Source organism: Heteronotia binoei, chromosome 14 (genome assembly GCF_032191835.1).
Source record: "Heteronotia binoei isolate CCM8104 ecotype False Entrance Well chromosome 14, APGP_CSIRO_Hbin_v1, whole genome shotgun sequence".
NCBI lineage: Eukaryota > Metazoa > Chordata > Lepidosauria > Squamata > Gekkonidae > Heteronotia > Heteronotia binoei.
The window spans coordinates 8325066-8352188 of NC_083236.1; the positions used below are offsets into that span (position 1 = coordinate 8325066).

The 27123-nt window shown below is 45.4% G+C and overlaps 2 protein-coding genes across 4 annotated transcripts; one reads left to right on the forward strand and one right to left on the reverse strand.

The window, feature by feature from the left end:
* The first annotated feature begins 317 nt into the window (after positions 1 to 317).
* On the forward strand, positions 318 to 5167 carry CFAP90 (cilia and flagella associated protein 90). Its single transcript, XM_060254110.1, has 3 exons — positions 318 to 560; positions 1901 to 2017; positions 4445 to 5167. The coding sequence occupies exons 1-3, from the start codon at positions 390 to 392 to the stop codon at positions 4622 to 4624; spliced, it is 468 nt and encodes a 155-aa protein (XP_060110093.1). The 5' UTR covers positions 318 to 389; the 3' UTR covers positions 4625 to 5167.
* Positions 5168 to 5799: 632 nt separating this feature from the next.
* On the reverse strand, positions 5800 to 27123 carry FASTKD3 (FAST kinase domains 3). Of its 3 annotated transcripts, none has more exons than XM_060254111.1 (7): positions 26928 to 27123; positions 23574 to 25030; positions 22349 to 22434; positions 20348 to 20513; positions 15953 to 16022; positions 8252 to 8366; positions 5800 to 6432 (listed from the first exon to the last, which is right to left on the reverse strand). In XM_060254111.1, the coding sequence occupies exons 2-7, from the start codon at positions 25000 to 25002 to the stop codon at positions 6334 to 6336; spliced, it is 1965 nt and encodes a 654-aa protein (XP_060110094.1). In that variant the 5' UTR covers positions 25003 to 25030; positions 26928 to 27123; the 3' UTR covers positions 5800 to 6333. The 3 variants fall into 3 exon arrangements, 2 of the variants coding, with proteins under 2 accessions (XP_060110094.1, XP_060110095.1); XM_060254112.1 differs by lacking the exon at positions 26928 to 27123 and adding an exon at positions 26680 to 26908; XR_009556192.1 differs by lacking the exon at positions 26928 to 27123 and having other exon boundaries at positions 6318 to 6432; positions 15964 to 16022; positions 23574 to 25042.

Below are 27123 nucleotides of genomic sequence, written 5' to 3' on the forward strand. Positions count from 1 at the left end.
GGCTGGGGCATTTTCCTCACCTCCTGGAGACTTCACAAGGACACAACTGTCCCTGATGGGTGCCACATATTTCAGGAAGGGTGCTGCTTTCTTTCAACCCCTTGAGTATGTCTTTGAAGCACTGTAATAGCCCTCTCCGCTACAAATGCCTATGCATAAGTGGCACAATTGTGGCTGTCTTCCCATGACCCGCGATTAAAGCTCATTCCATCAACAGCTTTGCCTTCCAGTCCCCCTTAGATGTTGTTTGACATCACAGTGGACACAAGAGTGTGTCTCTTAGTAACCAGAGAACTCAACAGTAGCTACAAGCTAGGGGGGAAGAGTATTGGGAACCAGCCAGTCTGCTTGCCTGCCTTCCAGCAAAATAAATTCAGCTTGGCTACACAATGCAAGGAGCCCAGGAGGAGGAGGAAGAAGAGGAGGAAGAACAAGAGGGAGTCAACGAGACACTGATCCGGAAACATCAGCTTCCACTGTCCGCACAGTCTGCTTTCAGCTATGTCCCACCCCGGCGCATGGACCCCTCTGAGCTCAGTTATTTTCACCAAGAGTGCAAGGTGTGTACAGAAGGGGGAAGGGGTCCAAGTTGGAGGACGGAGGGATGTTATGGGAGATGGGAAGAAATGAAGACATAAAGTAGCTGTGCTAATCTGTTATAGCGAAATATAAGTCCAGTGGCACCTTAAAGTCTTTTTTCAGAAAATTCTATATAACGCATTTTAAGACAATTTTTTAAAAGTTGTAATACAAAGAAACAGTATTATATCTGAATTTTAAAGAAGGGAAATTAACACATTTTAAAGCCGCAAATTAAAACACACTGAACATTCAACAGGATTGCTTTTTGGTTATCCTAATATTGAATTAATTTCAATGGCATGCATTTTAAGAGCAGCTGAAGTATATTTGGCAACAGCTGGAGAGATGCAAATTGCATGCAGAGCCCAGTCCCTGCTGTGAAGTCATTGTGTGTTCTTTGTCACACAGCAAACTTCACAGCTCAATGGAGTGAAGAATGGTGAGAGATACTAGCTCTCGCCAAAGCCAAGGGACAGTTTGCTCACTCTGTGCACACCCATTCTATCTTTAATTTTTAATAGCAAGTGGGCATCAAGGAGAATTTTTTTGAATTTCTGTAGGTCACAGATGTAACAGGTCCTGTAAACATTGTGTTGAACAGGGCAACAGAAACTTTACAAAGGAAAGGAACACGATTGAAGATATTATTTTTCATGAAAAAGCAAAGGATCACAGCAGAAACTACAAAAATAAAATGCTCTGAGCCTGGGAAAACAATGAAATGGCATTGCAAGCTTCTCCCCCAACCCCTAGGGTCTACTCAGATTGGCAATGGCTCTCCAATGTAATATCCTCTTTTGGCTGTGGATTCCCAGGTTAGAGTACTCACTACGTCAGGTCCACCGAGCAGAGACAAGCTGGCTCAAAGCATCAGTCTTTTATTTGGTAAAATGTGGTTTGGATCCTGTCACCGTTAGGTGGATCTGTAACTGGTTGACAGATCGCACCCGAAGAGTGCTTGTGAATGGTTCCTCATCAAGTGGACAAGTGGAGTGCCTCAAGGATCTGTCCTGGGACCTGTCTTGTTCAACATCTTTATCAATGATTTGGATGAAGGAATAGAGGGAATGCTTATTAAATTTGCAGATAATACTAAATTGGGAGGGGTTGCAAACACAGCCTGCAGAGACAAGGCAGAAAAGGCAGGGAACTTCATCAGCCTTGGAGCTTCAAAGAGTGAGGGTGGGGAAGGAGGGGGGGGGGAGAAAAAGCCCCGGAAGACTGACCCCTGTATCAGTTGAATGGTGGACTGCTTTGTAAACTATTGCGTTAATGAGACATGTTTTTCTCTCCTCCACACCCACCCTATTATTTGAAGACAGGAACTGTTTCCTTGTATGATTGCGTCTTTAAAAGACCCATGGGCTATGATGCAAAACTCCATCGATGTGACAGAGAGCATGCGAAAAGCAGAGGACTTCATATCAATGATGAGGTGACTCAGTTGTGGACTTGGCAGAATGTGTAGTACAGCTTTTTGATATTTCCTCCAAGACCCGCAGAGGGGTGAATCTACCTATGAAGTAGGTTAGGTCAAGAGTATGTGGCTGGCCCAGGTTCACCTATAATAGGACTAATCTACCTTACAGGCAGAACAAGAAAAGGCATCTTATTAAAGCGTTAGCTTTTGACAATTCCAAGGTCATTTTTTTCAGAGGCATTAAATATTACAGCCTTGTGGTAAGGACTAGCTAAGCAATGTAGGAAACATCTTCAGAATGCTTAAAGCGCTGCTGAGTATCACTATTATTAGTAACAGAACAAAGCAGTAGACAAGTGCACCTTTAAGACCAACTAAGTTTTCTTCAGAATGTAAGCTTTTGTGCTCTCAAAGGCAGTCTGGCAGAAAGCACTTACAACACGTGAAACAGGGAAAGCACATCAGGCTGTTAAAGGCACAGGTGCTCAGCTGGGATAAGAGATGGCAGCTCTGAAGTCCTCATCATGTGGAGGACTTCATAGTCTAACTAATTTGTTCAAAGAGGCCCACATGGAGAGCCAGTTTGGTGTAGTGGTTAAGTGTGTGGACTCTTATCCGGGAGAACCGGGTTTGATTCCCCACTCCTCCACTTGTACCTGCTAGCATGGCCTTGCGTCAGCCATAGCTCTGGCAGAAGTTGTCCTTGAAAGGGCAGTTGCTGTGAGAGCCCTCTCCAGCCCCACCCACCTCTCAGGGTGTCTGTTGTGGGGGAGGAAGGTAAAGGAGATTGTGAACTGCTCTGAGACTCTTCGGAGTGGGGGGCGGGATATAAATCCAATATCATTATCTTCACATTTGCAAAATATTGGTGAATACAGGGAACAAAAGGAGGTTAAGTATGCAGAGTGCTGGCCTAGGAAACCCATATTCAAATTTGCACTCTGCCTTGGGCCAGTCATCCACTCTCAGCCTACCCTACCTCACAGGGTAGAGGAAGCTGTGGCAAATTTGTCTCCTGCTTTGACAACAAAGGCAGAGGCTGTTGAGAAATAGCTCTCCAACTTTCTGCAATTGAATTCAGAAATCACTTGGCTGTCTTGAATAGACTAAAGGAATTTCCACAAGGAAGGTCCCCTCAGCAGGGGGAGGGACGGTGGCTCAGTGGTAGAGCATCTGCTTGGTAAGCAGAAGGTCCCAGGTTCAATCCCTGGCATCTCCAAAAAAGGGTCCAGGCAAATAGGTGTGAAAAACTTCAGCTTGAGACCCTGGAGAGCCGCTGGCAATCTGAGTAGACAATACTGACTTTGATGGACCAAGTGTCTGATTCAGTATAAGGCAGCTTCATATGTTCAACCACTGAGCCCAATGGTGCCACACCTTAGGGCATCCCTGGTGGAACGGCGTTCTCTCAACCGAACACTGAGATAGACTTACTGGTGGCATTTCCCTGCCTGTTATAGCCAGTGTTGTGGCTAAGGACAGGAACACCTGCAATGTGCTGATGTGTTTAAAGAGTCAGACTAGGAACTGGGAGAGCTGGGTTCAAATCTCCACTCTGCCATGGAAGCTTGTTGGGTGACCTGGGCCAGTCACACACTTGTTGTGAGGATAAAACAGAGGCATGGGGAGCAATGTACCGTATTTTTTGGACGATAAGACGCACTCCCCCCCCAAAAAAAAAGTGGGGGAAAAAGTGTGTGCGTCTTATGGAGCAAAGGTACCTTCCTCTGGGGGGGGGGGGGCGATCCGCTGCCTACGCCTCCGATCCCGGAGCTTCCCCCGCGCCTGCCTGGCTCCAGCTTCTTCCAGCAAGCGCTGGGATCGCTCCACGTGGCCCCACCGCAAACCCAGTGCTTCGCGAGCGCCGGCTGTGGAGAGGGCAGCGTGCTTCCTCCTTGCCTGCCTGCCGGCTCCAGCTCTGACGCTTACAGCAAGCGCCAGGATCGCTCCCTCCACCCTCCGATCCCGGCGCTTGCTTTAAGCGTCAGAGCTGGAGCCAGGCAAGGAGGAAGCACGCTGCCCTCTCCACAGCCGGCGCTTGCGAAGCGCTGGGTTTGCAGTGGGGCCATGTGGAGCGATCCCAGCGCTTGCTGGAAGAAGCTGGAGCCAGGCAGGCAGGCGCGGGGGAAGCGCCGGGATCGGAGGCGGAGGCAGCGGATCATCCCCCAGGAGGAAGGTGCGTCCTATCGTCCGGAGAGCCTTATGGTGTGAAAAATATGGTAGGTTGTTTTAGGTCCCTACTGAAGGCAGTGTACAGATGAAATGAATAATGCCACAACAGAACTGAGTCTGTCTAAATGAGCAAGAGGAAGAGAAGGGAAAATTCAGTATCCGGCCACTGCTTTTAGCAGTAGTTGTGTGTCTCCTCTTTTCTCACCTTCATGTGGGGGGGGGGGGTTGCCTTGCCGCTCCAAGGAATAATATCTAAAAATGTTCTTACAGGAAAAAGCAAGACCAATGCCTGTCTTAGACTCCTCTGTTTACGGGAGACGCATTGACAAGCCTGTGGAAGAACTGATCCGAGATCACGTGCGCATTAACCGTGTGCAAGCTGAGTTCTATAGGAAAAATGGGATCACTTGCTTGGCAGAAAAATCTAACCGAAGCATTGACCCAGTCTAAGGCCTCCTGTCCCACCACAGAATGCTCGTTTGCCTTGGGGTCAGTCTCTCCTTCCCCCCGTCTTATTCTTTATAGGTTGTGGATGTGATTTTGCATCCCTCCCAGTGCTGTGTCATCCTAGGAATTCATTACAGAATTTTAAAGCTGAATTAGATGGGCCATGACTTGCTTTGATGTGCTACAGGCTATAAACTTGAGCAATTAACCGCTTAATTGATGTGAGCAGCATAACATCAGAGGATGCCACTTAGAAAATGTTGCAGTCGCTGCTACAAAGAGGGTTTGGGTTGTATTTGGCACATCCCCGCTCAGTGAAGTAGCTACGTGTCCTTCCATCAACATCTTCCTCGGCCACTTCTCAAGACCTGAAAGATCTATAGGTTTCCAGGCCATTTTGGAGCATGACAGTCAGATCTTAGAAACCGGCAAGCGGTCACCCCCTACCCTTGCTCAACTGTGACTTTGTTTTTAGTCTTGGAAACGACAAGGCTGTCTTTTTTGTGCCAATGTTGTACCAGTTATAAAAGCAGACATTCTCCTCAATGCAGCTGCAGAATATGTGTATGGTTTTTCTGAATCTTTGTCTTCCAATTAAGACCCACCTCAGCTAAGGAAAGATTTAAACTTGACTTTATGTGAGACCCGCACAATTTGTGACCCTACTCACCTGATCACAGCCCACCCAGAATGTACTGGGATCTGCCAAGGAGCTGAGACAGCTGAGCCTTCTCTGGAGACACCAAAGAGCCCTTGCGAATTCAGTTTCTAGCTGTCATATTATGCCGTTGAATCCCTTGAAACGAGCAGTTATTTCTCTCTGGTAGCTAATCTCCCCTAGAGTATATTAGCTACTTCACCTTACTAGATTTGCTGGCCATTGTAAGAAAGCCAACAAGCAGCTTAGTGCTTCAGAAGGAGTTGGAGCTAAGTGTTCTAGGTTTAGGTCTCATGCCCTACTGAACAGAGACCCTGGCCCTCAATCAACAACTGAAGGATGGTTCTTAGCTTTTAAGGTTGACTCAGCCTTCCATCCTTCTGAGGTTGGTAAAATGAGTACCCAACTTGCTGGGGGGAAAGTGTAGTTGACTGGGGAAGGCAATGGCAAACCACTCCATAAAAAAGTCTGTTGTGAAAACGTCGTGATGCGATGTCACCCCAGAGTTGGAAACGACTGGTGCTTGCACAGGAGATTACCTTTACTTTTTAAACCTTTTCTTAGCTTTTAGAAATGCAAAGAAACATGCACTCATTCCCTAGGACATAGTGTGTTAATATGCCTAAAATGAACCTCTACATGTAAACTGCTGCACTGCTTTCCTGTACTTTTATTTTGCATCCACAGGCCCACCAACTGCTTTATCACACCAGAATCAATCCTGCTTTGTAGTTGATCCAGCAAGAGGGAAAGGGATTCAGCCTTCAGTGACACCAGTTCCAATTAAAGCAACTGCTCATGATCAACCAGTCTCGAAACCAAGTCACCTTCAGTGTGCTTCCAAGAAACATCCATCATTTGGTGTGAGAAGTTTGCCCACACAATTTCTAATGTATTTTCTCTTTTTTTTTATATTGTTGAAAGAGAAGTCCAAATTAAAATAATCTGAATGGGGGCTGGGTTTTTTTTTAAAAACACACTGGGCATATCAAATATAGCATTTCAAAAAATAAAATAAAATCCTTCTCTGCAGCATTGTTTGGATTTGGTTGCATCACCAGCTGAGTCTGTAGGAGTTAGGAAAGATTTTCTTGTGTAGATACTCCACTATATCAGTTTGGCTCTCCAACAATTCAAATTCAAAAAATGGAATCTAAACAGGTAAAGAGAAGGGAGAAACCCATTAGTCAAGCCATGGCATTAGACAGACAACGCACTGTTAATTTTATTCCACACATCTGGCCCCTCTGCAATTTCTTCCCAGGTTTTAATGGGTTGCAACTGGGACACCAAAACGCAGCCCTTCCAATCCACTCAAAAAAGAAAGGAGGCAGCTGTGGCTGCTCCCACTGGTTGACACTCGCTGCTGGAAGCAGCTACACGGCCCCAAAAATAGACTACACACCATAAAGCAAAATATAAATATTCCTTAAGCATATTCACAAATGTCAAAATTATCAAAAAGAAACCAACAGGCTATGTACAAATATTGTTACACATATATCCAAATTAACCATACATACAAATAATTTTAAAAATACAAATAATACAAACATACAATCAAGAACACTTTTCCTATGAAGAAAGATTAAAACGCTTGGGGCTCTTTAGCTTGGAGAAACGTCGACTGCGGGATGACATGATAGAGGTTTACAAGATTATGCATGGGATGGAGAAAGTAGAGAAAGAAGTACTTTTCTCCCTTTCTCACAATACAAGAACTCGTGGGCATTCGATGAAATTGCTGAGCAGTCAGGTTAAAACGGATAAAAGGAGTACTTCTTCATCCAAAGGGTGATTAACATGTGGAATTCACTGCCACAGGAGGTGGTGGCAGCTACAAGCATAATCAGCTTCAAGAGGGGATTGGATAAAAATATAGAACAGAGGTCCATCAGTGGCTATTAGCCACAGTGTGTGTGTGTGTGTGTGTGTATATATATATATATATATAAATTTTTGGCCACTGTGTGACACAGAGTGTTGGACAGGATGGGCCATTGGCCTGATCCAACATGGCTTCTCTTAAGTTCTTATGTTCTAGAGGCTATTTTTTCTAAGAATAATAGCTCAAGGAACACTCCCACAAAATGAAGAAAAAGGAATGAAGTATGCTACACAACAATGGTATTTCTGGATAAGACCATTTCAAATGGAATTTCTTCTTCCAAGCCTCAAAAGCATAACAGAACACTGCATATCTTTATTCTGTAGCCAAAGCCTGTAGTTTTTATTTTTTATGGCCAAACACTTCAAAAAGTCAAATCAAGCAGCAGCCTTCAGGAGTTCAAAAGAGGACAAAATAACTTATGTGAGAACTAAATTTTATTAAGGCTGTAATCCTAAGCACACTTGCCAGGAAGCAAGGCCCACTGAACTCACTGGTCTTCCTTCCACAGCTAAGAGTTTATTTATGACATTTTTACCCCAACCTTCCTCCAAGAAACTCAAGGTGATCCCTATTGATCCACCTCTCACAACAGAGTCCCAGCAAGTTCATGTCAGAGTGGTGACTGGATCCTGGATCTCCCACATGTCAACTTAATGTCCCTGCTGGCCAAAGACATGCTTGAAACAACTTGCTAACCAATAAAATAATAAAATCAGTATTATGAAAATTATCAAAAATAAAACAAACCCTAAAAACAATCCAGGGGGGGAAAAAACTGCATAACAAACATTCAGTAACCTAAAATAATATCCATAAAATAGTCCACAAACAAACCATAAAAACAGTGAAAGAAGTTGGAATGCCTTCGTTAAAACCCTGAGGGGAAAAAGATGTTTTGGCCTGGTCTCTAAAATACCATAAGGCAGGTGGCCAGGCAAGCCTCGTTGGGGTGGGGAGGAGAACACCATCCCAGAGGCAAGATCCCATCACCAAAAAATCCCTGTGTCTGGACATTACCTGCCTCAGCTCTGCATGGAGGAGCACAGACAATAGGACCAGAACTCGGCAGATTTGGACTTACCTGTACCACTTCATAACCAACCAGCTTCAGGTGCCTTCTCTTAATGGCTTCCTTTCCAAGGAGGTTATGACTATTGATGCAAAACCTCTTTTGATCATCAATACAGAGAGCTATTCTGTCAAATCAAACACAAAACATGATTAAAAATTATTCATTATAATCAGAATCAAATACATCTATTTCTGGAGCAAAGCAAGGATGAGGCCATTTCCAGGCCTTATTAGCTGCCACTGTGGCTACACTGCTGTTCCACGAACCTCTGAACAACAGAATCAAGTGGGACCATCAAACCTTAGGCCACAATGCTATGTGGGATGGCTCCACCTTGGAATGTTCTTGGGAGTCGTGGGATCCAGCCACAAGGAAGCAGCCTCCTGTGAGCCCCAAAAAACCCAGCCTTCATGCTCCTATGAACCCCCGAGTTCCCCGAAATGGCATCTGTGGGCATCAAGTGTTTGTAGAAAGTGGGTGGGACCAGATGGGAATTTTGGCTTCTGACTGGCTATGCTGATTTTAAAAGACTGCTTTGGCAGCAACTGTCTCCACAGTATAAGAATTTTCACTGCATGCCTGAGGGTGAGCTATGTGTCATTTTTAAATAATATGTTTACTTAAAAAGCAATCTTGTTAAGCAGATCTTCTACCTGAAATATTGAAGAACTACTATTACAGTTACGTGTAATCTCATTCCCTGACATTTATGGTTGCCTCCACCTCCTGTGTCAGAATTTCAAAGGTGCGTGCAGGCTCAGAAAGGCTGAGGACCTCTTAACTAGATAAGTCTGCAACTCCAGTTGGAAACATCTATAATGCTGTACAGCACAGGCGTTGACCAGAAGTACAAAATCCTTGCATCCATGCATGAAGATCAAGGGTATCCACAGAAGGTGAGCTATGTGAGATTTTGCATTCTTGTTTTCTTTTTTATTGTTTTGTGTTTTTAAGGTTTGTGAATCAACTCAACAGCATTACTGATGAATAAAGAATTCAGGATTGATCAGTAGAACAAAATAACCTAGGGCGTAGACCAACTGTTCTTAGCAAGACCTGCTGGTCTCAAGAGATGGTATTCTGTGTTCTACTGCTGCCGGCACCCAAACCAGGAATGGTGGTTGTGGGCAGAAAAACTTTCTTCTTGGTTTGTCCCAGTAGATTATATCCTGCTTCCTTTCTCTGGCAGAATGGGAGAGGAAGGAGGAATAGGTAATCTTGCATCCCTCTGAACCAGGTTGGTTGCAAGGTCCAACAAGTATACATGAAACTGCTATGTACTGAGTCAAAGTCCTGATCTTTCTCCATCAGCCCTGTCTACTCAGACTGTCTGTAGCTCTCCAGGTTCTCAGGCAGAGGGCTTTCATATCACCTTCCCGATAATACCCTGCTGATACCAATGACTGAACTTGGGACATTTTGCATGAAAAGCAGATGTTCTACCATGCCTTCTCCTGAGTCTGGGATTAGCAAGATCAGCAGTGTCTTCTCAGATTAGCCACAGCTCTCCAAGGTGGAGATCTTTTGCATCACCTGTTCCTTTTCAACTGAAGATACCTGGGATTGAATCTGGGACCTTCTTCATGCAAAGGAGGTGGCTTACCACTTGAACCATGGACCCACACTGAGTAATATGGCTGCTGTACCATCTGCTAGAATCATAGAGTTGGAAGGGATCTCCAGGGTCATCTAGTCCAATCCCCTGCACAATGCAGGAAACTCACAAATACCTCCCCCTAAATTCACAGGATCTTCATTGCTGTCAGACGGCCATCTAGCCTCTGTTTAAAAATCTCCAAGGAAGGAGAGCCCACCACCTCCCGAGGAAGCCTGTTCCACTGAGGAATCGCTCTTTCAGGAAGTTCTTCCTAATGTTGAGCCAGAAACTCTTTTGAGACACTTTCCTGAGCTGAAGGGGCTCCTTTGAAAGAAGAGTAATGTGTGAGTAGGTATATGGGATTCACATTCTCATCTGAGAATTCTCTGCTGGGATTACAAATGGAAAAATTTCCAAAAGAAGATAGAACTTTAATATGGTACTTGCTCTCAGCTGCTAGGACATTGTATGCGCAGTTGTGGAAGCAAGAAAAAATACCAGAAAAATGGGATTGGACTATAAAAGTTGTGTCATGGAGTGAAATGGACAAATTAACAGGAAAACTAAGAGACTGCGATTTAGAACTTTTTAATCGGGAGTGGAAGAAATTCAGAAGATATGTAGAAAAAGAGTGGAAAATAAAAGGACATTGGACAATTTTTGATGATTAAGACATTTAAGACAAGAATATAACTTTTGAAGGGGGGATCTTTTTCTTTATTAATTTTTGTTTTTTCTTGATAGTTAAAGGTACCTTTAATATCTGTTTTTTTTAAAAAAAAAACACTGGCGGGGGTCAAGTATTGGGGGGAGGGGTGGGAGGAAAGTAAGATGTGGGGTAGAATGATGTGGTTTTTTTTTTATCTTAAGCTTTTTATAAGTTGTAGATATAGTTCTACTACCATATGTTACTAATAAAATTGTTTATGCACATTCTCATCTGAGAATTCTGAACAATGGCTTGGAGGTTTGATGGCTCTTGATAAAGTTTCCAAATGTACAGAGAACCACAGCAGGCATCTTTATAACTTCCTAGTTATGTCTTTAAGACTATTCAGAGTCACCAATTCACCCAATCAGTACTGAAAACTGAGGAAAGAGCAGAAACTCTTACACTACTTCCCTCTCCCACCACATGCATACCCTGCAGGAACAAAATGACTGTTAAGCTTAATGGAAAAGCCATTCCACATTTTCCTTGCAACTTTGTCAGTGCTGCAATGCCTTTCGGCATTCCTATATAGACAGCTGAAGGTCAGGCTTCCTGGAGTTGTGTGCTTGCAAATAAAGGGTTGATGCTTTGAGCCAGCTTGTCTCTGCTTGGTGGACCTGACCTAGCGAATACTCTAACCTGGGAACCCACAGCCAAAGGAGGATATTACACTGGAAAGCCATTGCCAATCTGAGTAGACCCTAGGAGTGGGGGGAGAAGTCTGCAATGCCATTTCATTGTTTTTCCAGGCTCAGAGCATTTATATTTGTAGTTCCAGCTGTGATCCTTGTGCTTTTTCTTGATGTTTTATTTTAAAATTTCATGGCCCAATCCTACTATTCCCCCATCTTACATGTTTTCCCAGGCTCAGAGCATTTTATATTTTTAGTTTCTGCTGTGATCCTTTGTGCTTTTTCTTGACGTTTTATTTTAAAATCTGCATTGCCAAATCCCACTATTCCCCCACCTTTCCATTCTAAACAAAATACTGCAAGAGTTAAGCATGTTCGTATTTCAAGTTAAAAAATAATACATTTCATTGTGTTTGTGTCCTTTGTAAAGTTTATATCTCCACTACCTCACATTACATTTTATGACACACAGGGCCCAGCCCCACAAAGTTCCATTTGTGTCAGATCCAGCCCTCTTAACAAATGAGTTCAACACCCCTGATCTAGACTTAATTTTTTTCTAATGGTTCTCTTATCTTGCTCACATCTTTTTTTAGTGGGCTGAATGGGAGATAAACAATCCTTGCACTACTGGTTTTAGAGCAGGGGTGTCAAACTCATTTGTTGGAAGGCCAGATGTGACATAAATGGGACCTTGTCGGGCTGGGCCGTGTGTCATAAAATGTAATGCCAGGTAGCAGACCCATAAACTTTATAAAGGACACAGACAAACACAAAGATTTTTTTCTTAAAAATTAAACATGCTTAAAACATTCGCATGCTTGCAATATTTTGTTTTAGAGTCTCTGATAAATGTTAGCTCTTGCTATGAATTATTGCATTAAAAACTGCAGACAATGTCTGTGCTGTACCAGTCTTAAACATGCTGTTCAGGTATTGTTCAGGTGTGCACATCTTCAAGTTGCAAACCTACTTTTGATTTATTGACATTCATTACAGAGATCTCTTTAAGCCTAAGACCCAGAGGAAAACATGAAGCAGTTGGGCATTGTGAGCTTTTGTACATAAGTTGCTTCATGTGCTGGTCAAGAACATATGAAGGCCCCATGGCACAGTCTGAGGGCGATGTGCTTGTCTACAAAGCTATAGCCTTCTCCAGAAAAATATGAAGGAAGGGTCAACGGCCTGGCCAACCTTGATCCGACTTCATCTATAGACTTAGAAGGCAGCCTTAAAGCTTTCATGTACTTTGCCCTATGCAAGAATGCTGAGGGCCTCGGAAGGTTCTGCCCTTTCACCTCATTCCTGGAATACACATTTGGAGTAGAAAGCTAAGGTAAACATCGGTCTCCTTATTCTGCACATTATTAGTAAATGATTGTGTAAAAAAGCATGTATAAGAATAAAGCAACGCAACCACTGTCACACAGACTGGACAGACTGGTGCGAGATCCTCAACCCTGAGTCGTGTGACATTCCTACAAAAATAACTACAACTCTTATGTGGCAGTGCAAGAACAGAGAGACAGCCATGTACAGTGGTCAATATCAGCCTACCATCTGGGAAGTTTAAATTCAAGATCATCAAACAAAGGAAAATGTGAAAGAAAAATCAAGGGAAATTTGCTGGGCTGGACACATGCTGCCTGCTTGTTCTTGTTCTTCTAAATAGTTCACTTGCTTTCCTACTGAGAAAGACTGGAGGGCATGAACACAGTGAAAGAGGGGAACCCAGTTGCACCCATAACAGGCCCAACAGAATTCTCTCTCTCTGTAACAAGGCAGAAAGCTCATACCTTCAATAAAACGTCACTAGTCTTAAAAGTGCTTTCTTTGTATCTCTCCCGATGGTGAGGATGGGCAAAGGAAGCCCTGCCGGCTCTTTCTGTCTCTCCCCAGGGGACAAGGAGAGGGAGGAGCTTCACCACTAGAAGGAAGAAAGGCTTGGCTCAATAGCTGTGCAGTGACTGATTGAGCCTGACATAGCAGAACTATAGAGCCAAGCTCCTGCATTGGCTGATGCTCCTCCTCCCTTTGGTAAAAGGGAGAGGGAAGAGGGAAAGAGGAAAGGCTGCTTTGCTGGCTGCTTAGTGCAGGGGAGAAACACAAAATGGTGACCAGGAAGCAAGTGAGGGAGAAGGAAGCAGACCGTGGCTAGTTGCTGGCGGGCCTGATTGGAGCACTCTGGAGGCTGGATCCAGCCCATGGGCCATATATTTGACACCCCTGATTTAGAGCTTCCCAAACCAATTCCAGGGCTACACCACAAGTGCTATTTTCAATAAATTTTAATAGTCATTTCCATCTCCTCTTTTTGTTTTGCAAAAGGGAGGTATTCAGCCTCCATTCGGAGTATTTTTACTACAGCGTTATAATACTTGATATCCATACATGATTGGACCAAGCGCCTTGCCCAATTTCAGCTCTAGTAACAGAATCTGACACATTTTGTGAAATTAAAAAAAGCAATTCTTGAATAAGATAGGTGCTATGAGAATAAAAATATAAAATCTTTTATGGTAAGATTAAGATGCCACCAAGTATCACAATAATTAAAATGTAAAAACAGTTTCCCCACATTTATCTGTGAAGAGTTAAAACTTCTTTTTGGGTGGCATTTTAGTCTCCTCTGATAATAATCTTTCTGTAATTTAGAGAAGATACAAGATAGAAACGGAATCTATTCTTGGTTTGTTGGATAAATAGACGTGAATGTAAATGTTTTAGAGCCAATGGCAGCTAAGATAAAAAGGAACCCTCCTAATGGGTCTCACTCAAGAGCATCAAGCTGGAAACCAGTTCTGCCAGAGAGCAGGATTCTAACACCTCTGGATTTGGAGGATCCCAGGGAGTGATATTGCAAATGAAACCAAAGGGAGGTCAGACATCGTTTTAAATTAGATTTTGTATGTGTTTCTTATAGACAAACCACACCAGGTTTGTCTATTTAATAAGGTGGTTATAAGTTTTCTTTTCTTTGTTTTGCTCTATTACAGTTTTTTATCTTATTGTGATATACCTTTAAATGCTGTAATCCTTCTCTAGTCTCCTGATTCTGTGAACCTGGGCAGATCATGGGAAGGAGGGCAGGAAGGGCTACACCACTGCTTCGTTCTTGTGGTCTCAGGGAAATGCTGTTCATCACTTTGGGGTCAGGCAGCAATTTTTCTCCAGGCCAGTTTGGTCAGAAATCCTGGAGAGGGTTTTTTTTTTTTGCCATCTTCTGGGCTTGGAGCAAGAGTCATTGGGAGTGTGTTTAGAGGGGAGGTACTTGCGATTTTCTTGCATTGTGCAGGGGGTTGTACTAGATGACCCTGGGGGTCCCCTCCAACTCTGATTGTGCAATTCTATGATATAACTCAAGGGTGTCAAACATGCTGCCTGAGGGCCAGATCAGGCTCTTGCAGGACTTCTATCAGGCCCCTGAGAAACTGGGTGTCATCTGCTTCCTTCTCCCTCTCTCTTGCTTCCTTCTGTATCACAGCTTGCTTTGCCAAGCTTGCTCTATCGCACAGGAGCTACAGAGCAAAGCCTCTGTTTTCTCCATTGGCTGAGGCTTCTCCCTTGGGGAGGAAGGGGGGAGGAATAGCTTGCTTTGTCAGCCTCTCTCAATCACACAGCAGAGCTACTGAGCCAAGCCTCTCTTCCTTCTATTGGCTGAAGCTCCTCAGAGCAAGAGGTGTCAGTTGTCAGAGACAGTTAAATAAACAAAATATTGCTAATGTTTTAAGTATGTTTTCTTTTAAGGTTTTTTAAAATATATATATTTGTTTTTGTCTGTGTCCTTTACACCGTCGGGAGGGACGGTGGCTCAGTGGTAGAGCATCTGCTTGGGAAGCAGAAGGTCCCAGGTTTAATCCCCGGCATCTCCAAAAAAGGGTCCAGGCAAACAGGTGTGAAAAACCTCAGCTTGAGACCCTGGAGAGCCGCTGCCAGTCTGAGAAGACAAGACTGACTTCGATGGACTGAGGGTCTGATTCAGTAGAAGGCAGCTTCATATGTTCATATATATATATATATATGTACAAAGTTTGTCCACTACCTGGCATTACATTTTATGACATACATGGCCCGGCCCCACAAAGTCCCATTTATGTCACATCTATCAAAGATTTCAGGTTTTCACGGCTGGTAACATCATTAGGGTTTGTAGAATCTTTCGGGATCAAGTGCCGTGTTCTACTGGAGAAAGTTTTTCTTCCAGACGTTTTGTTCTCAGCTGCAGAGAACATCTTCAGTGGCGTTGCAGCCGGAGCAGGCGCTCAGACCTTCTTGGCTGCTGTGCATTGAGTGGGGCCAGGGCTGCTGGAGAGCTGCTATTTGTAGGCTGGAGGGGGTGTGATGAAAGGGCAATTGGTTTGTGGATGTGCCCATTGTTATCACTACCCTTCCAGGAAGCCCCACCAAACAATGGGCACATCCACAAACCAATTGCCCTTTCATCACACCCCCTCCAGCCTAGAAATAGCAGCTCTCCAGCAGCCCTGGCCCCACTCAATGCACAGCAGCCAAGAAGGTCTGAGCGCCTGCTCCGGCTGCAACGCCACTGAGGATGTTCTCCGCAGCTGAGAACGAAACGTCTGGAAGGAAAACCTTCTCCAGTAGAACACGGCACCTGATCCCGAAAGATTCTACAAACCCTAATTATGTCACATCTGGCTCTCATAACAAATGAGTTTGACACTCCTGACACGGCTGATCCATGAGGATGTCACTTCAGAACAGGTTCATGATGAAGACAAGAGCCCCCAAAGCTGCACTTGGCTTACCTCTGGCTCACCTCATCATTTTGGATAGCTGGCAACACAAACCCTTCTTCATCAAGTTTAATTTCGATATCTGGTGCGAGGAAAGAACAAGAAGAAACCAGCAGTTATTCTCCTGCAGACCTGGTTGTAATGTTTTTGCCTGTCTGGGCAATCTGAATGAGACACACATTCCTTAGTCTCGGTGCATGAAATGGGGAATGTTTGGCAGCTGCTAGGCATGAATAAGCTCTGCTGGTTCAGCCGAAGTTTGGCAGCTTTGTTCCTCTAAACAATGGCCTCACTGCACTGTTTGAAATTTCAAACCTCAGCCCAGGAAGAAGGTCAGAGGTCTCATCTGCATCTTATTTCTAAGTTCAGTCCATTTGGGAGTAGATGACAAAGACCAACAATCGGAACAGAGGGGGGATGGGTAGAGCAGAAGAGTTCCTAGTGATGTGGGGGGGGGGGGCGGGTTCCCTGAGCCCTCTGAGCATCAGGTGCATTCATTTCTGTGGGCTGAGCTGCACGGAAGATTCCTGCTTTGGAGAACTATCTGCTTATGGACTGATTTTTCCGGAGCCCAAGCTGATTGCCTGCAATCCCTTTGGGCCCAGGATGGCTTTGTTTCAGTATATGCAAAATGCAGATTTTTCTGGAACGAATGCAGCATTTATTTTATTTTTATTTTATTGACTTTCCATTTATATCCTGCCCATTCCAAATGGACTCAGGGCGGCTAACAATCAAAATAAAACCAACATCTCAGTTTCCTATATAAAACGATAAGACATAATAATTTACAATTTAAAACAAAATACTGGTGCTTTACAACATATTAAAAGCTTAGGTGGCTCAGATCGTACTAGGCTTTCCATTTATCTGTTGGTGGTCCTTCTGGTGGAGTTGCCCAGCAGAATAAGAGTGGCAGCCTTCTCCCCTAGTTGTTATAGGCTTGTTTAAAAAGTTCAGTTTTACAAGCCCTGAGGAATTTGGAGAGATCCCGCAGGGCTCTTATGGCCTCGGGGAGAGCATTCCACAGCATTGGTGCTGCCACTGAGAAGGCCCTGGCCCGTATAGAGCACAGTCTGGCCTCTTTATACTGTGGAGAAACTCCCTCAATTCACCTCAGTGATTTCAATTTCAAGGCTACACCACAATGTAATTGAATGCTTCAGTTTACATAGAAATTTCTTTGGAATGGTGCCTTGCTTAATAATAATAATAATTATAAAACGGAAAATTATACTCACATACACATATAATATTGAGAACTTTTTTATTGTAGCGCTATTACAGCTTTTTTTTAATATATATATCTCATGCTCCATGTGCTGTAATCCTTCAGACTAGTAGGTGGCAGAAGGGAGCAAGTTGGAGAAAGGAGCCAAGAAGCTTCCCAGCCTAAGGCCCTCAACAGTGCGATGCGATGGCTAAAAAGGCAAATGCAATTTTGGGCTGTATCAACAGAAGTATAGTGTCCAGATCACATGAAGTGATGGTATCGCTTTACTCTGCTCTGGTAAGACCTCACCTGGAGTATTGTGTTCAGTTTTGGGTACCACATTTTAAGGATATAGACAAGCTGGAATGGGTCCAGAGGAGGGTGATGAAGATGTTGGATCTGGAGACCAAGTCCTATGAGGAAAGGTTGAAGGAGTTCTGAGGTTGAAGGACCTGGGGATGTTTAACCTGGAGAGGAGGCGGCTGAGAGGTGATATGATCACCATCTTCAAGTACTTAAAGGACTGTTATATAGAGGATGGTGTGGAATTGTTTTCTGTGGCCCCAGAAGGTAGCACTAGAACTAATGGGTTGAAATTAAATCAACAGAGTTTCCAGCTCAACATTAGGAAGAACTTCCTGACCGTTAGAGCGATTCCTCAGTGGAACAGGCTTCCTCGGGAGGTGGTGGGCTCTCCTTCCTTGGAGGTTTTTAAACAGAGGCTCGATGGCCATCTGACAGCAATGAAGATCCTGTGAATTTAGGGGGAGGTGTTTGTGAGTTTCCTGCATTGTGCAGGGGGTTGGACTAAATGACGCTGGAGGTCCCTTCCAACTCTATGATTCTAACTCTTGGCCATGCTAATGGCACTGGCCAAAGGAGAACTGTGCTCACGCTGCCACCTCACACCCTGCTGCTAGGTCGCACCCAAAAGGGTATCCAAAGAAGGGAACAGTGACTCTCGGAAGCTTCTAGCCCCAAAATCTTGTTGGTCTCTTAAGGTGTTCCTGGTCTCAAACAAACGTGACAGAGGCTGCTAAGAGCCAAATGGCAAAGCAGTAACATTTTCCCTTTTAGGGCAGTAAGATCCAAATGACCCCTGATGGGGACGGACTCCCCAGGGTACACTACAGATTCTCTGGACACAAGGAAGAATTGCTTTTTGCGTCTTCCACACTGGGCAGTTCTTTGGATGCACATCTGCCATGAAGGACTAAGATTTTATATAAGGACTCCCATCTTGTTCACACAGCAGGGATAATGGAGGGAAGACCCAACCATGAAAAGTAAGGTAATCATGATCTTTAAACTACTGAAAGTTCAAGTAGAGCTATCCTGTCCTATTGAAATATGAACATATGAAGCTGCCTTATACTGAATCAGGCCCTTGGTCCATCAAAGTCAGTATTGTCTTCTCAGACTGGCAGTGGCTCTCCAGGGTCTCAAGCTGAGGTTTTTCATACTTATTTGCCTGGACCCTTTTTTGGAGATGCCGGGGATTGAACCTGGGACCTTCTGCTTCCCAAGCAGATGCTCTACCACTGAGCCACCGTCCCTCCCCTATCTTTGGGAAGTACATTGTGCAAATCAGGAGTGTCAAACATGGTCTGAGCAGGGACTGTATGCAGCATGTGAGCACCTTCCTTCCTTCTCCGGAGCTGGTGAAGTCAGCTGTCTCCTCCCCTCCCACTTTGGGAAGGGAGAGAGAGACAGAGCAAAGCCCAAGTAGTTCTGGAGCGCCTTTAGGAGTCCAATGGAATTTTCTTCCAAGCATAAGCATTTGTGGGCATGCACTGCTTCTCTGGGGCAGTGACTATTGCAGGCTGCCTCTCTCAGTCACTGAGGAGATGTGGTGTGTGGGGGAGGAGTTCCCGTTGCTCTGTCAGAAAGCAAGCAAGCACATGCATGCTTGGGAGGAAGAGAGAGAGACTGAGCCCAAGTGGTTCCGGAGTGCCTTTAGGAGCCCAGCGGCATTTTCTGCCAGGTATAAGTGTTTGTGTGCACGCCCACTGCTTCTCTGGGGTGGCTGCTCCATTGCAGGCTGCCTCTCTCAGTCCCTGAGGAGAGGAGGGGAAACCAAGTTCCCTTTCCTCCACTGGCTGTCTTCCCCCTCCCCTTTGGGTCCCATGGCAGCTTTTCAAATCAACCAAGTTTTGTTTCCAGCAGCTGAAAGCTCCTTTGTAATAACATTGGAGTTGACTCTGAGCTGCTGTCATTCATCTGCCATTGCCATCAGCATCTGGAATCACCTTATAACTCTGGCACCTCAAGCTACATTTTATGGCACACGTAGTTTGGCCCAACAAAGTGATCTTTACGTCAGATCTGGCCCTCATGAGTTTGACACCTCTGTGAAGACCTTTCTTTGTTCACTTCCTCAGCCCAAAAGCTTAAACAGAAAATATGTTCTTTTATTCATTTACTACATTTCCATGTTTGTTGAATGGTTTACGACTGGTCTCTGAAACACACCCTGCCTATTCAGTCTCACTATCAGAGGTGTGGTAAGGGGGAGGGGCAGCTGGCCGGCCCTGGAGCAAACAGCTGGAATGTCCAGAGCTGCGGTAAGTTGCCCCCGTGCTAATTTGTACATACATAGTAGGAGGCAGAGCCTTTGGAAGAATAAGAAGATATTGGATTTATATCCCGCCCTCCACTCCGAAGAGCCTCAGAGCGGCTCACAATCTTCTATACCTTCCTCCCCCACAACAGACACCCTGTGAGGTGGGTGGGGCTGGAGAGGGCTCTCACAGCAGCTGCCCTTTCAAGGACAACCTCTGCCAGAGCTATGGCTGACACAAGGCCATGCTAGAAGGTGAAAGTGGAGGTGTGGGGAATCAAACCCGGTTCTCCCAGGTAAGAGTCCGCACACTTAACCACTACACCAAACTGAGTGCTACGCGCAGGACTCTGTTTAACAGGCGACATTTTCAGGATTGTTGGTGGCAAAGGAGCGCTCAGTTTGTTTTTTGCACCCTGCAGAGTGAAGGAAAGGGACAGCATTGCCAAGTGGAGACTTGGGACGGCCACGGGGTTTTCCAGCCTCCCCCCCACCCCCGGGAGCTAACCAGAAGAAACAGGAGGGACTGATGAGTTGGTTCCTTCACACGTACATTAAAAAAAAAAACCACTGTGCAAAAAACCAAAGACAACATTCACAGGCAGCCACGCTACAATTTTCTCTTCATGCCTACCTACAGTATAGTAGTAAGGGGTCAACACGCGGGAGGCAAAATACATCCGAGCCCCCAAGAGGTCAGTCAGGCCAGCTTTGACTTGGTTGTAGAAGTGAATGTCTACAGAGGACTCCAGCAAATGGAGAAAGGACTTGGCTTGATATTTTGGAAGCAGCTTGGGACCCTATCAAAACAGGAAATGAAAACTAAGCCAGGTCTGTTCCCATCAATGGCCTAAACCTTGACACACATGAAAGAAACAGGACAGCAGCAAAGCAAGAAAACCTTCACAAGTCATTTGCAGTTTTTGGGAAGGGTCTTAACGTCGCTATAATAATAATAATAATAATAATAATAATAATAATAATAATAATAATAATAATAATAATAATAATAATAATAATAATAATAATAATAATAATAATAATAATAATAATAATAATAATTTTTTATTTCTATCCCGCCCTCCCCGCCGGAGCAGGCTCAGGGCGGCTCACAACATAAAACATACATTACATCAATTGTACTTATAAAACATGGTTAAAACAATTACAGAGTATTAAAATTAACATAACAGTATGCCGTTATAAACAGGTTTCAATAAATTTCAGAAGTAAAAACATTTCAAGAATAAAAGCATTTCTAGCAGCATATCTAGATTTGTCACAGTTTCCCGCTAGTTGAAGGCCATCTTGAAAAGGTGGGTCTTACAGGCCCTACGGAATCCCTCTAAACATCGTAGGGCCCTCACCTCCTCAGGGAGTTGGTTCCACAGTAATGGAGCAGTAATAGAGAAGGCCCGGTCCCGGGTGGCTTTCAGTCTGGCCTCCCTTGGCCCAGGGATATTTAGCTGGTTTTTCCCAGATGACCTCAGTGCCCTCTGGGGCTCATATGGGGAGAGACGGTCCCTTAGGTAGGTAGGTCCTCGGCCATATAGGGCTTTAAAGGTAATAACCAGCACCTTGTAGCAAACTCGGTATGCCACTGGCAACCAGTGCAGTCCGCGCAGCCCCGGCTGTATGTGCTCCCACCTTGGGAGCCCCAGCAACAGCCTAGCCGCTGCGTTCTGCACCAGCTGCAGCCGCCGAATTCGGCACAAGGGCAGCCCCATGTAGAGGGCGTTGCAGTAGTCCAGTCTCGAGGTGACCGTAGCATGGATCACTGTTGCTAGGTCGCGGCGCTCTAGGAAGGGGGCCAACTGCTTCGCCCGACGAAGATGAAAGAACGCGGACTTGGCAGCGGCCGCTATCTGTGCCTCCATTGATAATGAAGGCTCCAGAAGAACCCCCAGGCTCTTGACCTTGTGTGCCGCTTTGAGCTGCACACCGTCAAGGACTGGCAAGGGGATTTCCCCTCCCAGGGCACCGCGACCCAAGCACAGGACCTCTGTCTTCGTTGGATTCAACTTCAGCCCACTCAGTCTGAGCCAACCTGCCACGGCTTGCAATGCTAGGTCCAGGCTTTCTGGGACGGAGCCAGGCCGGCCATCCATTAGCAGATAGAGTTGGGTGTCATCAGCATATTGATGGCACCCAAGTCCAAACCTCCGGGCAATCTGGGCAAGGGGGCGCATATAGATGTTAAATAACATCGGGGAGAGAACTGCCCCTTGTGGGACCCCACATACTAGTGGGTGCCTCCGGGACCATTCCCCCCCAATGGCCACCCTTTGTCCCCGTCCTTCGAGGAAGGAGGAAAGCCACTGTAAGGCCAATCCCCGTATCGGCGAGCCGGCGGGCCAGTAACTGATGATCGACCGTATCAAATGCGGCCGACAGATCCAGCAATATCAGCACCGCCACGCCGCCTCGATCCAGATGCCGCTGGAGGTCATCCACCAAGGCGACCAGCACTGTCTCCGTCCCATATGTTCAGCTATATTGCTGAACATAAAACCTAACAAGTCACAGGACTCATGACAAAGTTACCAATAAAATTATTTGTATTGGTTTATTAGCAAATACATAATACATTCTGATAGAATTGGGCTACACAAAATAATATGGCGAATCCTCATACCTCATAGGATGGACATTCCACTGCCATAGTTAGAAATAACTGAGTCAACTGAGACAGGACAGATCTCGACAAACCAGGTCCTTCAGCTAGAATACAGAGAACCAGACAGACACAACAAGGAGACCGTTTCATAATGTGCCTTTTAAAAAGTAGGTAACACCACAACTTACAAGTGATCTGTCAGATAAGCAGTAACAGACACCAAGGAGGGAGGAGGGAAGGGATGAGAGATACCAAGGCCGGGGGGGGGGGGAGGGGAGGCAATCAGAGTTATCAAATTTGCTGACCATTGATAAAATGCTGGAATGGATCTCCTAAACTTCTGAATCATTTCTTACTGGTAACATCATAATGCTCCCATTTCCCTGGAACAAGCTGCAATAACCCTTATTCATAATTGAAAACATTTCCACTCCAATCACAGCCATGATTAATGCTAAGCAAGTTGCTTTTCAACCTGGGTTTGCAAGTGTACCTCCATAAGACGAGACTCCTGCTCCATGTTCAAGTCAGGGCAGACCTAACGCTAAAAGAATGGTCCCCAATATGGTGCCTGTCAAGTTTTTTTGGAAAGGGGGGGGGGATAGAGGGGGAAGATTCTGACCAGAGGGGCTTCTGGTTATGTTCACTCATTTGCCTTGAAAGCCTCTTGCTGGTTGTTTTGCTACTTGACACACTATGTAAACACTGATGAGGGCTGAGAGAGACCCCTAATCTGGTTTCAGAGAACTCTCTGCACATCGATTTTCTGCCATGGAAATCCTGTACAGCAGCTATGGAATGCTTGTACGTTGCTAAAGACTGCTGAGTGTGAACTCAATCCCAGTAGCAAACAACTCAGCCTGCAGCCTCCACGTGAACACAGAAACATTACCCTGGGCTGCTCCACTAAGAACATGTGCTGCACAGAAGGAAAACTAGAAACAGAGTTTTCCTCATAAGGTTTGATTCAGTGAGATGCTTCCTGTTTAGCACAAGGCCTAACTCATCATTACATCCCAAACGGCAACCTGTGCTTGCCCTCTAAACCCAGGTTCATAGCCTTGGGATTAGAGGACAAAGGTAAACTTAGAGCAAGAGACTCTGTGCTGCCAGGGCACAACTGTGTCTTGACATTACAAGCAACTTAACCGAGGCAGATCTCTGCCACAACGATCACCCAACTGAAGTGCCTCCAAGCAGCTATTAACAGTTTGAAAAACCACTGGGGAAAAATCATACTTACCTTGCAACTGCTGCAAAAAATAAGGACTAAATACTTTTGCCAAAAAATTGAGTGGGTAGCGTTCAACCAGAGTGCAGGAGTGAAGCAGGTTCAACAGCATATGGGGCTGAAACTGAGCAAATCGGGCACTGAGCACCTTTTCCAGTTTCCGGAAGAGAGATGGAGCACACGGTGGCAGGTAGTTGAGTTTCCCAAACGGGATAATCTGTTCAGCAACCTGAGCGGTGGTGAAACCATCTGCATTGTAAATGAAACTTTCTGCCACTGCGTTGAAGATAGGTTTGGAAAGGATGTGCTTCTTGCTGCAGTACTGCATGACTTTGGAGACCACTGTGGGGTGCATGGTGAAGGCATGTTTAGCAACGTGCCTTTCTAGAGCTTCTGTGAAGAACGGATCGTTGTGTCCAAAATGAATGAATGCCTCCAGCACGTGAATGATTTCATCATTTGTGAAAGAGGGAATATGACGTATAGAATACTTACAAAGCTTTATCACCAGGGGGATAGCTTGGGTTTGATCAAGAACAACCAGAGCCTTTAGCACTGCACTTGTCAGTTTGGGGTTGAGCTTAAAAACATGACTCACCGCTAAATGGTTCATTTTGTTCAATAGGCTTTGGTATTTCCCACTCTTTCCTACACCCAACTGCAGGATTTTGTACACCATGGCCATTTCATCAGGCTTCCAGTCCTTGAGGTCTGTACTCTGCACCTGGTCCATAATTTGTTCCAGCACTGCACAATATGGACCTTGTAGGTCCAATAAGCCTTCTGCAAGAACACACAAATCTTTGATGGACATCAAGCCCTTACTGAGACGTTCCTGGCTTTCTGATATCAAACAAATTACCAGGGTACTCCATGGATCCACACGCAACTTTATCAATGAGCTCAGTGAACTCACAAGACCAGTATCAGACAGGTTTCGGGATTCTTGTTCCAGCTGGAAGCAAAGGGACTGAAAGATTGTGTCCTCTGCCAAGTCCTGGGCATGCTTCGGTCTCCCATCCTCCACTTCAACATCACAGAGCCGCTGGAAGACAGCTGCCACCATGGTGTCCGTTAAACTTTCCAGGGAGTTTGCAAATCTGAAAATTTCTTCATATGAATGGCAATTGTTTAACTCCTTCAGTAGCTTCTGTTCCTCTGTCTGTTTGCTATTTGATTTGAAATGATTACCTGCCTCTCCATGAAGGTTCACCATTCCCATGATGGAGCTGTGAGGATTTCCCAGCTCCATATGATAATTTTTACAAGCCACACCCTGAACACCAGTCACTGAACATGCTATTTGCAAGGCTGAAGAGCCATAGTGGCACAGTAGCCCTGTTTCTGGACCAAAGTGGTGTATAACTCCAGTTAGTAGCTGTCTGCAGGCTTGTACTCTGGAAGTACAGGCTTGGAAACATTTTAAATGTATCAAGGCCATCTCAAGTCAGCTGTGTGAACATTGTCCCCTGGAAAGGAAAAGAAAAACAGATGCTGAAACAAAGCTATAACAGCTCCTCCTGCAACTTACAATGGCATATATTTTATACATTTTTACCCTGCCCAACCTCCAAGAAGCTCAAAATGTTATTTTATTTGTTTTCCTTATTAATTTATTTTCCTTCCCCCCAACAGCAACCCAAATTGGCTTCCACCATTCTCTCCTTCCTTTTATCCTTACAACTCCACTGAAAGGCAGGTTAGGCTGAGAGTGCGTGACTGGCCCATGGTCATCCAACAAGGTTCCATGGTAGAATAGGGATCTCAAAAATCCTAGTGACCATGATACCTAGTCTCTCAAATTCTGTACCACTGCTGGCTCAGGTCACTGCCCTTTCCATTCCATTCTCAGAAGAGCTCTGTGAGACAGATTAGGCTGAAAAGGAGTGACTCAGTAAACATTCTGTTTCATAACAGAGTAGGGATCTGAACTTGGGTCTCCCAAGTCCTAATCCAGCACTCTTAAGTACCACATCTCAACATCTGGAAAGAAAAGCCAAGAGGTTTCATATTTAGAGATGTGTGTATAAGCCCTGCTTGCAAGGAAAGACAGTCTATAAATCAAATATAATAAATATGTTGCCATCAGGCAGCGCCAAAAAGAACTCAGTCTCTTGAGAACCTTGCTTTCATCGCCCTTGCAAAGAAAGTTGTTAGTGTCCTTCTGGTCACCAAGGAAATACTAGAAAGTGAATGTGTGCCACACCTGTTAAAAACTGATACACTAGAGGGGCTGAAGAAGATTCCCATTAGCCAGAGAAGAGGCTCTAGTACTGCATGCAGTTTCTTAACCCTCCCCATAATTAAAAATATCAGAATATACAAGAGAGAATGATAAATATGGCAAAATGAGATGCGCAAAACAAGAAATATGGAATAAGCTTGCTGAATTTTATATAGCTTACAAATTTCATGTGCATTAGGGCTGCCAACGTTGGTGTGGGGAAACTCCTGGATATAAGGTTATTAGGTCCCCTGGGGAGCGAGATTGCCAGCTCCAAGTTGGGAAACTCCTGGAGATTTGGGAATGGCGCTTGAGGAGGACAGAGACCTCAGTGGGGTACAAGGCCACAGAGTATACTCTCCAAAAACTTCATTTTCGACAAGGGAACTGATCCCTGTAGTCTGGAGCTGTAATTTCGGAGAATCTCCAAGCATCCTTACTTGTAGGGCTGCCAATCCCCAGGTGGAGGCAGGGGATCCCCCGGGGTTGGAGGCCCTCCCCCCATTTCAGGGTCATCAGAAAGCGAGGCTGGGGGAGGGAACTGTCTGCTGGCACTCCATTATTCTCTATGAAGATCATTCCCATAGGGTATAATGGAGAATTGATCCATGGGTATCTGGGGCTCTGGGGAGGCTTCTTTTTTTTTTTTTAGGTAGAGGCACCACATTTGCGGTATAGCACCCAGTGCCTCTCCCCAGATTACCCCCCAAGTTCCAAAAAGATTGGGCCAGGGGATCCAGTTCTATGAGCCCCAGAAGAAGGTGCCCCTATCCTTCATTATTCCCAATGGAGGGAAGGCATTGAAAAGGCGTGCGGCCAGAGCTCCCTTTGGAGTTCAATGATGCTTGCCCCACCCTGGCTCCACCCCCAAACTGGACTTGGCGACCCAATTACCAGATTTAGGGAGTGGAGCCTGGGGAGGGGGAGACCAGCAGGGTGGAAGCTGCGCACGCGCAGGAGCTGCATCGCCTGGGCTGGCATGAGCAGGAGGCACAATCTGAGTCCCCTTCTTTGACACAGAGCCATCTCAAAAGGCATTGCACAGAGCAGGGGGGAGGCAGCTCCAGGGGCCAGTGACTGCGAGGGGGGCTTCGGCTGCTGCGCCCCGCCCACCTCCCGTCCCCACACCCAGCCGGACTTACCGATCTCGAGGAAGCCGCTCCGCTAAACGACTTTTACTGACTACGCATGCGCAATCGGAAAGATTCGCGCTAGATAAGGAAGTTTGGACCTTCAGGCATTTCGTAGCCGCCGAGGACAACCGCAAACTAACCCTGAAGAATCCCGCCTGCCCGAGGGCGGAAGTGACGCTAACCAATCACGGACCTTTTCGTCGGT

Coding starts and splice junctions, on each gene's coding strand:
- CFAP90 (XM_060254110.1), top strand. CDS start 390: ATGCAAGGAGCCCAGGAGGAGGAGGAAGAAGAGGAGGAAGAACAAGAG. Junction 561..1,900: donor ATTTTCACCAAGAGTGCAAG/GTGTGTACAGAA, acceptor TATTATTTGAAG/ACAGGAACTGTTTCCTTGTA. Junction 2,018..4,444: donor GACTTCATATCAATGATGAG/GTGACTCAGTTG, acceptor ATGTTCTTACAG/GAAAAAGCAAGACCAATGCC.
- FASTKD3 (XM_060254111.1), bottom strand. CDS start 25,002: ATGGCCTTGATACATTTAAAATGTTTCCAAGCCTGTACTTCCAGAGTA. Junction 22,435..23,573: donor TTTTTTGCAGCAGTTGCAAG/GTAAGTATGATT, acceptor TCTGTATTCTAG/CTGAAGGACCTGGTTTGTCG. Junction 20,514..22,348: donor TGGAATGTCCATCCTATGAG/GTATGAGGATTC, acceptor CTGTTTTGATAG/GGTCCCAAGCTGCTTCCAAA.